The sequence below is a fragment of the Argiope bruennichi genome, chromosome 2 (genome assembly GCF_947563725.1).
Source record: "Argiope bruennichi chromosome 2, qqArgBrue1.1, whole genome shotgun sequence".
Lineage (NCBI taxonomy): Eukaryota > Metazoa > Arthropoda > Arachnida > Araneae > Araneidae > Argiope > Argiope bruennichi.
This window is the reverse complement of record NC_079152.1, coordinates 30020005-30033356: the sequence shown is the minus strand read 5'-3', so window position 1 is coordinate 30033356 and position 13352 is coordinate 30020005. Positions and strand designations below refer to the sequence as shown.

Sequence of the window (13352 nt, the reverse complement as noted above, 5' to 3'; positions counted from 1 at the left end):
TAAAAATTTGTGTTTTAGCATATTTTTATGCTTTATCTTTATTTGAAAATTTTGACTTTTTTTTATTATTAAATTCATCTTTTTTTTTTTTTTTTTTTTGCATAGGCATGCCTTAATCAGGGACAATTAGAGACTGCTGCTTCATATTTAATTATTCTACAAAATTTAGAATTATCTTCGATTAGTCAACAACATGCTACACTTTTGCTGGATTCAGCACTTGAAGCTGGAAAATGGGAGGTCAGTAAATTCATCATATTATGTATAAGTGCAAAGCACAACAAGTGTTGTATAGAAGGCAGTGGTAAAACTTATAGATTTCAATATTTAAAATTCATAATTCTTGTTTGCTGTACCAAAATTTTCCTACTTTATGTGAAATTGCCTCTTTCATTAATAAATTAAGAAACAATGAGTGTTAAGAATGCTTTTTTGTTTAAGTATATATTTAAAAATATTATCTATTCGATAAGCAAACTTTTTGTGTTTGCACTGTCAGTAAGTAGAAGTCAAATCTTGTTTTCTAAGAAATTCCTTAAAAATAATAATGTAGTTCTATATCTATTATATTTGGATATTTATTATATCTAGATAGTTTTAAACAATGTATGAATAGTTATGGAAATTTGACCCCCCTCGCCTCATTTGCACTTTATTATGCAAGATCAACTATCACTATTTGACAATAAAATAGATTTTGGAATCTACTGAAATTTTGGTGATAATTCCATTAGAACGTGAACTATTACAATCATTCTAAAGCCTTCTTTGCTCTGGCTTGGAAAACTATAAAAAGCCAGATGGCAGAGTTGAAGTCATTAGACTATTGAAGCAGCATTGGTCATATGCTGAATAGCCAGCCAGTCAGTACTGAGTTAGTCATGTACTGAGTAGCAAATCAGTAGTGGAGTTGAGTGAGAGAGAGTTGTTGAATTTCTTCTATGCTATTATGGCTGTTTAACTATTGATTTGCTACTTGTATGCTTCTGTTTCTTTTATGTGCTGTTCTTGTTTGATTGAAAGTTTCCACATTTAGCAGTGGAGAAAAAAGGAACTCTGATTGACTGGGTTTGTTTGTTATATCCCTTTCTCAATGCTGGCAAACACCGGTAGTAATGTGGTTCTATTAGGTGCAGTCTTGACGCAGAAGTTAAAAAGACAGCCTATCTGTAAGCCTCCTGGCATTTCCTTGCTCCTACTGGTGGAGTCTACATAGTTTGAATCAGCAATCTCTGTGTTTGGAATAGATGAAGATATTCCTGTGAAAGCTTTGACTTTCAAGTGATGAAAGTCACTGTTGGTCATATGCTGACTGAAAGTCACTGTCATGTTATTAGGTTGGTTCTATGGCTGGTTGAATGTTGTTATTTGACCACTAAAATGAAATGAAAGACTTTTTTTTTTTTTTCATGTGAATTGCAAGTGTCTACGCATAAACAATGTGACTTTATTTTAATAAATGATGTGGCTTACATTTTTTGGAGTTTGAAGTATCCATAAATCAGTATGTCAAGTTTTCATCAAAATGTTCAAAAGATTATAAGTCTTATCAGAAATTGTGGGAAGAAATTAAAATTTTGAGGATACAATCTTATAGCTAGACTACAATTCAATAACAAAAATTGAGGCTTAAAAATTTAAGAAGAAAAGTATGTTACAGTACAATAGAGTAGAAAATTTTCAAATTTCAGAAAAATTTCTATATGCAGAAAAATACCTTCTTGAAATATATATATCGAGAATTGAAGATTATAATTTCAAAATGTTGAAAAGCATAAGAAAATGAAATATTGAAGACTAACTAAATGATTTAAATTTTAAAAAAAAAAATTGGTGGATTTTTTTTAACTTTAAAAATCTGCAAACAAATTAGTTGAAATGGCAGAAGATATCAGAGATTTTCAGTACATAACAGAATGGATAGTGGTAGAAATTAAAGCTTTTCACAATGTAATTTAAAATATAAATTTACAATATTTTAATGGCACCCTGTTTCCTGTTCTTTTGTTTAAATGTGAACAAAGATTCATGAGTTAGTATTTGTATTCATTCTGCAAAGCTCTAGTCAAAAGTAAGATTAAGGGATTCCAGTGGAATTAACATTTTTCATTGTTTAACATGTTTCACTGTGAATGTGTTTGTGAAGTCAACACCCTTTAGTAATTTGTGTGAAATTAGCATCCAGTAGCTGCTGTGTAGTGGTTAGCAGTAAAAGTGTTTGCAGTGCAATATCAAACGGCAAGTTTGAGCTCATTAACAGATGAACATAAAAACTCACCTTATGGCTTTTTCCTATCTCAGATTACCATTTAGAAGTAGTGAACAAGAATGTAATCATGCATTTGAAAATTAATGATGAAAATTTGTTTAAATTTATTATATGCATTTTTATATCTGAGATAGGTAATTTTATAATCCTTCAATTTTCTAAAAAAAATCCTTACTTTTTTTTTTTTTTTTGCAATGAAGTGGAAACTTTGTATCACCAAACATCCATTGCACTGGATCAGTAGATTTTCAAATTACTGATACTGAATTTTCTGTTAAATATGCTTAAATTCGAAATTTCATTATCCATATAATATGCATCTATGATGTAGGCTAATTAATTTTGCCAGTATAATTTTTTAACTGATTTCAATTTTTATTAGAACTCTGATTAAATTGAATTAACACAATGTCACAACATTACTGTGAATTCAGTATTTTTCGAGAAGTGATTAGGTCAATAATTCCAGGCATTATTTTTACGAAGTTTAGAAAATCATCAGATATTTTAAGATTAATGTGTTTAACTGAGAAAGTTGTAAGTTGGACTGAAATGTTTTGAAGGGAGAAACAATCTAAATGGTGATAAAAGTGTGTTTGTGGAAAAATTTATTTTAAATGCAAGACATTGATAGGATGCTTAGCTATTCAATTTTGATGTCTGGAGATTTTTAAATATTGTTCAGTAGATTATTTTTGCTCTTTTTATTTTATATTTAATATCATTTCTTTTGCTTGTCATATACAGAAAAAAGTAATTATTGCATGAACTTAGTATGTGGTTACAGAGAATCCAGACTTTTGTCAAAACTGAAGTTACAAAAAGAATTTGCAATTTAAAAGTAAAATGTTGAATAAATAGTAACTAAATACATGTATATGATAAGAAAGAAAAATCGATGTCATTTGAATGAAAATAATTATTGAAGACAGTTATATTTTTTTTGCAGCTTGCTAATGAATTAGTAAGGTTTCTAAAAGCAATTGGTAAGTTAAAATTTTTATTGATATCTTTTTATTAATTAATGATACATTTTTTTCTTATTTATTATATTTGAAAGAAATATTATTTAAATGGACCATTTAATTTTTCAGATCCCAGTGATAATGAACCAGTGCCTCGAACTTTTATCCCTCCAAATAAATATGGTTTACCTCATTCAACTCCACCTTGTAGTCCATCTGAAGATGATTTGTCTTTTGTTCTTGGAACTGTGTCTCTGACTAGAGGTAGATCACAAAGTACTACTGTGAGTCAAAAATTAGCCTTAACAATGCAGGATAAATCTTCTCGAGTGCAACATCAAGATATAGCAAGGACTATAAGTGATCCTCATATTATTCCTAGGAGAAGGTATAAAATATGTGGTATTTGTATTTTGTTTATCCAAAATAGCATTCTTATACTAGTAACAATATCAGAGACATCACTTTTACAATACTATTTATTTTGTTTTTATTACAGTGATAACTTAACATAGAATGGTCATCATTAAATTGAATAATTTTTTATGCTTTGCCTTAAAGACAGTACATTATTAAAAAAAAAAATTATAGTAAAATTTAGTTTAACTTTGCATCTTACTTTGTCAAAAATATGTGGATTTTTATTATATCAAATGTTTCATGCTTGAATTTTATTATCTGTCATTATGGATTATGTTTATCCATTGAGACTAACTTTTATTGAAATGTTCATGCCTGTAAATTTTTATCACACATAAAAGTAAATAAAACAGCAGCAAAATAAATAACATAAAGTAAAATATATTTCATAAAGTAAAATATATTTCATAAAGTAAAATATATTTCATAAAGTAAAATTTGGTTCTCCACTTTTGTATATTTCCACATAATGATGCCACTTATCCAAATAAAGAAAGACGATTTTGCATTATTGTGGATATGTAAATAAATAACCATCGCTTATATCCTGAAATTAAATTGTTTTGGTAATGTACAACTGAATATTTTTTATTGATATCAAAAAGTTCTTATAAATACATTCAAAATAATTTTTCGTTTTGTAATTTTGCTCTTTTCTGGCAATGGCTTCTATAATTATTATTTAAATAAATAGTTCATACTGAATTTTTTAAAAAAAACTCCTGTATTTGATGATATCAGTTTATCCATTTCTGATTTCTACAAAAAGTTTGAAATTTGACTTAATATTTCAGTGCATATTTTGTTTATGAGAAAATACTAAGAGAATTACTGAAAATGAAACTTCATTTTCTATAATATAATGAAAATTTTTTTGCATATGTTTAATTGAATTATGTCAAAGATTGTATTGTTAATGTTTCAATATTCTTAATATATTGGATTGTACTGTTAGTGTTTCAATATTCTTAATACATTGGAATGTACTGTTAGTGTAATATTCTTAATATTTTGGAATTAATTTTATCAAATAATCCAAAAGTGTATTAAATAAGGGTATAATGATTTTTAATAATTTTTTTAATTGGGCTTTATTAATACTGTACATTGCTCTGTATAATATAAGAATATTATTTGAAAGATATGAATCGTCTATTGTTAAAATTATCTTTGTTTTAAAACATTTAAACTAGTCGCTCCATTTTCAAAATAAAAACAAATTTATTATAAACATCATTGTTTGTGTGTGTTTTATATTTGCTGGATATTTATAGCCATTAATAAGAAATCAATAATTTCTTTTGCAGAAGAATTTCTGACCATAAAGACAAAGGTTCTGAAGAATTTTTCATTGATACTTTACTAACTCAATATGCTAGAAAACTGCTTAGTTCAGGAAAACTAAAAGATTTGGGATATTTTGCTGCCCATCTTGATTTTCATTTAATCACATTCTTTACAAAAGAAAGGTAATTATTTATATTGCTTCTATAGACTTTATTTCTCCCAATTTAATGTAACATTAAAAGTATATTTATATTTGTTATAATTTTTTCCATTTTCTTGTTAAAATTTTCAAATAGTATATAGAAGTATATATATATGTGTGTGTGATTTGTAGTATGCATCATATTTTTAATGCATACTTAATTAACATATCATTATCATAGGAATCATACTGCACATGTTGACGATTTTATTAGAGCCTTGTTCACATTACATCAGGATTTTCAGTGGCCTTTCCCATTATCGTCCTCTATATATTCTACAAATGGTATAAATAAAACAGCAGGTAAAGATTGCCATACCTTTGCTTCCAAATTTGTTTGATTTTGTTCACTTTTGAAAAATACTTTATACTTTCATTTTGTAAGTTTTAGCATTTCAAAACAACCTTGTGTTCTAATAACTCTTAATAATTAACAATGTATATAGTAGTATAGATAGATTTATTTAGATAGTTCTCTTGAATCCTTTGCTCTAAATTTGATGGGCGCAACATGAATTTGATTCTTGAAGAATATGGCCTAACTTAAACAAATATGACCTGATAAAATGAATCTACTGAAAAATGCTTTCGTCACTTTTTAGTTGTTCAGTTTAGTTGTTAGTTGAAAAGAAACTTTGGATAGTTGGAGAAACTACTTCCATTCTCATAATTTGATCAGTTAACTTTATAAGAAAGATCACTTTTCACATGTAGCTCAGAAAATCATGAAACTGAAAGCTTTAACAACTATTCTAATCAATGTCAATAAACAAGCCTCTCTGATTTTTTCTAAAGAATTTATAACTTATGGGAAACTATTTAACATTTTAATTGAAGTTATAATAAATAATTTAAAAAGTCTAGATGGAATTCATATGCTGTGAATTACCGTTTGAGAGGATGAACAACTCTGTAACCTAAGAACTACATTCTTACTATCATTTACTTATCTTACATCTTAAATTCTCTCTGCTATTTTCAGTATCAATGTTTTGATCAGCAATCAAAATTACTACAAGACTTTGATTTCCATCCACTATGTGGCAAAAGTCATGATAACTAGAAGAATATTGCTTAACTATGAATAATTGCATTGGCAATCAGGTTGTCTATTGCCATTTATGTCCACATTGGCATTTAGAAATGCAAATTTTTGCAGCTAAATTCAAAGAAAGATTTCTTATTTTGGAACAAGATGTAAGGTTAAAACCTAAATTCTTACTATAGGCACTGGATGGGCATCTGCTATTAAGACACATTTCATAACATCAGGCATTTTTAATTAAAATAAACACTAGCTAAGACCAGTCTTTCAATTTTGATTCATCTTCAAATAATGTCCTGAACCATCTAGTATTTAGAGAGGTTAATTTAAATCACAGAAATATTTGGTGCTAAAACTTTCAAAGCAGGACTTATCAATGAAAGATTTCAAAAATTGCATTTGTTTTCAGATTAGCAACCAAATCTAAAAGCACTGTTACTGCTGTTGTTATTACTATAGCTACTTGTAATTAGTTTTATGATACTTCCAAAAACGCGGAATCATCTCCTATATTCGATTCAGAAATTTAAACATTTTCTGTAGATAATTTGTTCAAAAATCAAGGTCTTGACACTTTTTTAATCGGTATTGTATGTTACATGGATCCACTTGCCCTAGTCTTTTGTTCTGGCTGGACACCACCCTTTACTAATTTTCAATGTAGCTTTTCAAACTTTTTTATGGAACCTTTACAATATCTGTCACCAGTTATAGCTTCTTTGAATTCATATTAATCTTATGTCCGAGCAAAATCTGTCCATAAACATTATAATAGTATAATCTGGAAGACTGATAACATTTCTGGTTGGTCTTTGGAAACTATAATACAGCCCTTCTCACGTTTCTTTATTCTGAGAAAGAGTGGAAGTGTTCCTATGTGACTTGAGACTTTGATGATGTTTCAAGTCAATTCATTTATTTGTTATTTCCCCCCTCCCCCAGAAATGTCAAAATTTTGCTTTTTTAATGTTTTCTCCCTATTCAATAAATTCAAAACTGTCAAGAGAAATTACTTGACAATTCGTTCATACATTTGCAGAATGAGAAAGAAAAAAAGCATGTGAGAATAGAAGTAGTGCATCCTAATATTTTTAGTAATGATTCACAGTTTAAGAAAACCTGACTTATAAAACATGTTTTTATCAGCATTCCTTGTGTCTAATTGGTATAGAATAATCAATATGAGTAATATGAAATAATATGCTAAATTTCATTACAATTTTTAAAAAAAAATCAAACAAATATTTTTTTATGTTCCATTTACGATTTTTTTTTTTATTTTTTTTTATTTTTTATTTTTCAGAAAGAATAAAGCATGCAATGTAAAAATTTTCAAATACATTTTCAGTAAAGAATGTTTATCAAAATCTGACTTATTCAGATGTACCTTTTCACTTTTTTTAATGATCGTTTTCTTCTAATACATATCAAATTGTTAAGTATGAAAACTGTGTCCTTTATTCTTTTACTTATTTTGTAATTTTTTTTAGATTCTTCTCCTACTCTTTTGGATTCCAAAATGATTCTCTCAGAACCAAGTCTTCATGCATATGACAAATTTAATGAAGGCAAAATTATTAGCATTTTGAATGCTAATAATATGCAGAATAATGTACCTGAAAATAATAAAGCTGAAAAATTGAAGAATTTACATAATTTATCTAGTTTGAATTCAAATTCAAGCCTAGAAGATGTCCCTGAACATACCATTGAAGCTCAATTAGCTCCGAAACAAAAAGGTAAGATCAACTTTTATAGTTCTAAAGTAAATAATAATAATAATTTTAAAAAATCTACAGAGTGAAAATGTTAATTTACTGATGTATTTTATTGAATATCCATAGATTGGAACATTTTTTAAAGCAAAGCTTTGAAAAAATGAAACTATTTTTTACTATGATTTTTCATTTGTTTTCTTTTTAGAAAGTTTATTAACATTGGACATTTCTGAAAATAGTTCTTTATGGACTGAAGATAGTATAGCTACATTTGACGATGAAAATCTCTCTAGTCTTTCTTTACCCACAGAATTTGAAACAATATCTGAGGAACTTGTCAGTCGGGGACCCTTGGAAACTGAGGTTCAGTTAAGGTATAGAATTGAACTTCTTAAGAAATATGATCTATTAATCATGTTAAATATAGAGATATTCAGATTTTGTCTTAAAAATATAAATGTAAAAATGAGGTGTAAATATAATTTAAAAAATTAGAATGTTTTTCTTAAATGCATTTAATATGGTTTTTAATTTTACTGAAAGAGAAATTGCTTTGATTAATTTCTTTCAAAACAAGTTGCTTTATTTTTCAAGTTATTGAGTTTACATAATCTTGAAATTAAAATCTTGCCAAGTCACTTAGTGGTATTTAAGCAAACTTGTTTTCCATGACTTCTTCTTTTATTAAACTTTGGCTGAAAATTTGAGTTCTCATAACAGTTATGATTTTATAAGATCTTCATAGAAGTATAATAGATACTCTTTTTAGTATTATTGCATACACTTTACTCACAATTTTCTTCTGGATACAGACAGCTACAGTTATTGAAAAACTGATAAAATTAAAGATGTGTTTTAGTTACTTTAAATTTTTCAAAAGATTCTATTTATTATAGTATCAATGTTTAATTAATAAGAAGTTTTAAAAAAATCAAATTTGTTAATAATTGATTTTTAAATCATTTTATTATCACACAGTGTTCAACATCATTGTTACAATAATCGTTACAATATTATACAACATTCAGAATATCGAACAACATCTTGAAGATATAGTGCAATATCTTTTTGGCCTTTGAATTTCATGCTAAAGTAATTGTCAATATATTGTCTGTAATTTGAATATATTTTGGTTAGTTCAATTAATAAATATTATTTATTTCTAAATTGTTATTATTTAAACATAACTGTACTGAGTTTTCAGAGAGTGAAGAAATTTTTAAATTTGTTAATTCATTTGAATGATCACACAAAATTTTATAAACCATTAGCAAGTGTGTGTTTGGGGGATGATGCAAAGATTAAAAATATAATTTCAGTCACATTTCAGATTTTTTTCTTTTTTTTTTCTCTTTCACTTTTAATTTTCATATATGTAAAATCTATTTTTAAATGTATCATATTGGGGAGAAAACTAGTTGTATTAGAAATCTGTACTATTTTTAAGTAGTAAATTTTTTTATACTGTATGGGAGAATTATACATATTGATACTTTCATAAAAACTTTATTATCTATGAGCATAAATACATTTACATAAAATACACAAATATATCATCAAAATAGTGATGGTATAATTAGAATGCTTACAATGATTCAAATAAATTTAATCCTGATTTTCAGTATTTCAACCTTTCAATTTTTTTTTCCTATTTTCAGCAAAGAGAAATATTTTATACAACTGAATCAATAAAATTGATCATAGAATCTCATTCAAAAACTTTTGGAACGAATAAGAATATTTATATGTTAAATTAAAAATTCAGAATTCAGAAAAAAATTTCCTAAATTTTTAGATATTTTAATAGTATTTAAATTGCAAAATGCTTTACCTGCTCTTTTCAAAATGTTCATATCATTTTAGCATCTCCTTTATCATTGGATGTAGGATAATTTAATGTACTGAAATTTGTTTTCAACCACATTCCAAAGAACTGAATTAATAAACATTTGGTTTAATTAATGTTTTCTCCCTTTTAAACAACAGTGTCATTGACACAGACTTGTCATTCATGATGTGAATAAATGTTCTCAATTAAAAGTCCATAAAGTAGAACTATAGGCCAAAGTTTATTTAAAGAAAACTCTTTAAGATTTATTATTATTCATAAAGATAAGTTGTATTTTGGCAAAATTTTCTGTGTTCATTATAGTTCATTAATTTTTATATTATTAATTTTTTTCTATATACTTTTCAGACTGCTGTTGTTATTTTTTTAAGCTGTTTCATTGCTTATGGTACAGCCATACATTTAATGCATAGTAAAAACTTTACATTTTCATTGAAAAGTAAAATAAATCAAAAATGATATTAAAGGCTCACAGATGCAAACATGCTTGTAAATTAGAATCATGAAAATATTTAATTTTTAAATCAGCAACATTCATCATTAATGTTGACATTTTTATTCTTCAAGCACCTCTAAAAGTGAAATGTTTGCTATGCCCCTGATTGTTTACATTTTAGTTGGGCACTAATTGTAAAAGTGTGTCCTTATTGAATTGTTTAATATACAGAATATTATAAGTAGTTATATGTTTTTTCTTTTCTGAAAATTGAGTTAAATTTCTCATCCTTCTTAATTTGCAGGTACCTTCTGCAATTGCTTTTAGAAGCAGGTTGTCTTGATTGGGCTCTTCTTATAGCAATAATTTTGAGAGATGCTATGAGTGTGATACGTGTGGTGAATACTGCCAAACAAGAACAATTTCCGAATGTACTGAAACATTTAAAAGAAGGAATGGCATCTATTGAGCAGTGGGCTGAAAAAGAGTGGTATTGTATTGCATGCTGTTTTATTTATTTATTTTGGTTGTAAATATGTTTTCATTTATTTCAACTTCCCTTCACTTATAATTGTAAAATATTTCTTCTTAATTTTTCTTTTTAATTGATTTCAACTTAGCAATTTCTATTAATTGCTTGGTTATTTTTATTAATAATTTTTATATAAAATTAAAGATAATCTTTATACAAATTTTAATAATCTAAAACAAAAATAAAAATTATGGAGAATAAGGTAACCATTTTGACAATGTAGTGTCAGATTTGATGTGGAAAGAAATTCCTGTTAAATTTCCATATCAAAAGAATAATGAAATTCCTAAGTTTTTTTTTTTTTTTTTTTTTTTTTTAATAGCTGCTTTATAGCATATAATATATAATACAACTATTGTATTTGTATTTTTTTTCCCCCTCTCAAAATGGACTAGCTAGAGAAGTAACAATGTCCAGAAATTTTTAGTTTAAAAAATAAGTACTTTGTGCATTTGTTGTTCATGTTGAGAATGCATAGAATCCAACATTATAGAGATCCAACATTTCCATGCATTATAGAGATATAGAAACAATTCTTTGAATTAGACAATTTTTAATTGTATGGATTTATTATTCAGAACTTCGTTTATCTTTAAATACTTGAATTATTCAGAACTATATAGAAGTATGTGTAATGATGTGACACAATATTCCACTGTATTACTAATATGAAATGTTTCTCACTAAATAATAATTTGTGAGAGCTAAGGAGTTATAAGCTAATGGATGAAAATAAAAAGAAACAATAAAGCTTAAAAAATAAGAGGTATCTAAGCACATTTATACATAGATTACTTTCTTACAAGATTGGCTTGTGTATAGGTCTACATCTATACTGCACATTTATGGCACCCTTGACTTTTCAATATATAATTTACTCATTAACTTGATCATTACAATCCCTTAATAATATTATTTTAATCCTATTTAGACATATAATGCAGTTTGCCTTTTAGTATATTCAACTTTAAAGAGAAATGCAGAGAGTAATTGTATAATTGTTTTTAAATATTTCATAGAAAAGAAATGGGAAGGAGTATTGTATTCCAGCAGTTAAAACTCAATCTTGATTTCCTTCTACTTCATATACACATTAGCAGTGAACTGATTCTTACTGCTACATAATAAGAAAGAATGTTGAATTAATTTTTGGCAGACAAAAATTTGAAAATGATATAAAAAATTAGGGATAAGTAATGATAAATAAAAATTAATTAAATAATAATGTGGCCTGAAATATTTCTTAGAATTAAAGACAATAATTTCCCTAGATTTAAGTGTCTTTAAATTTCATGAACATTTATAATGCTCATCTGCAGTTGTGTGAATCTTTGTAAATTAAATTAAGGATATTTTTTAAAAAAAATTAAAAGTAGTTATTTTCAAAAGAAATTTTAATTAATATTGTAATTAATAAATGCTAATTTAAAATTTATTCTAGAACACTTTATCAACTCCAAGTTAAAAATATAATTCATTAATTTTTTATTAATTATTCAATCATTCAGAATTAATTTTAAAAAGATAAAATATAAGTTATGCTGAAATGTACCACTGTAAAGGAATGGTGGTACAAATATTGCACAAGGCAATTGCTTGCTGGTAAAAACTGTGCACTTATTAATTAAGCATTCCCATGATTATAATGCATTATCCGTCATTGCTTTCCTCAATACGTTGTTATATATAGATTATATTTTTCTTAATTATTTGTTCTAATATGCGCAAAAAATTAATTGAAAATTTTTTGTCTTTATTAGTAATAAACAAATTTTTCTTAATTTATAATTTTGATTTTTTTCTCCCTTCTAGTTTAGGTTACAAAACCTTTATGATATTAGTACACAATCAAGCCAAAGCTCTTAGCAAAATGTCATCTGCATCTTCATTGCTCAAATTGGATATGCAAACTACTAATGAGGATTACTGTTCGGACATTTTGTATGATAATGACCAAAATCATCATAGACTTTCCACAAGTAGTGACATACCAGGTATTGAGGGTACTCTTGTACTTCATGGTACAAGTCCAGATAAAGAGGATGAAATTTCTTCTGAAGAATCGGAAGATAGTGCTGATTCTCAACGAAAAGAGGATCAAACATCTGATTGCACTATATCTTAAAATTATAATTAAATGTAGTATACTATTGTTGAAAATATTTATACTGGAATGGATTTATTATATCATTGAAACTTTTTAAAAGAATATTTTTTATACATATTATCCCCTTTTAACTTGTAATCTTGAGGCAGTTCATTTTTTACAAGGTCTACAAATAGGAATTTTTTAACCCTATCCAGATTGTGTTTAAATAATCAATTTTCTTTGAATGAATTATGTAAAATATTTTATTTTTTATTATGGTTTGTGAATGATTATTTATTAGATTTTATTTCTCTCATGTTGTGTGTGAATGTTTATACTTAATTTCAGGTTTAAATTATAAAGCATATAGCTTTATGAAATCCATTTTCCTTGAATCATTCCAAATCAATTATTTTAATTTTAAGATCTTACATTTGGCATTTCTAAATGGAAATGGTATTATTTCTTTGATTTAAATGAAATAATTTTGAATACTGAATATTTTTTTTATGTTTTATAAAAGACTGAAAATTGTATTTA

At 26.3% G+C, this 13352-nt stretch overlaps 1 protein-coding gene across 2 annotated transcripts in view; it reads left to right on the top strand.

The window, feature by feature from the left end:
- LOC129991643 (guanine nucleotide exchange factor subunit RIC1-like) overlaps positions 1-13020 on the top strand; it is a 38912-nt gene extending 25892 nt beyond the window's left edge. For both annotated transcript variants that reach the window (XM_056098248.1, XM_056098247.1), the window contains exons 25-33: positions 106-240; positions 3219-3255; positions 3364-3622; positions 4962-5123; positions 5325-5446; positions 7679-7927; positions 8112-8280; positions 10496-10681; positions 12536-13020. In XM_056098248.1, the coding sequence (XP_055954223.1) occupies positions 106-240; positions 3219-3255; positions 3364-3622; positions 4962-5123; positions 5325-5446; positions 7679-7927; positions 8112-8280; positions 10496-10681; positions 12536-12848 (1632 nt within the window). In that variant the 3' untranslated portion in view covers positions 12849-13020. The remainder of the gene's footprint in view (positions 1-105; positions 241-3218; positions 3256-3363; positions 3623-4961; positions 5124-5324; positions 5447-7678; positions 7928-8111; positions 8281-10495; positions 10682-12535) is intronic.
- Positions 13021-13352: the final 332 nt, after the last annotated feature.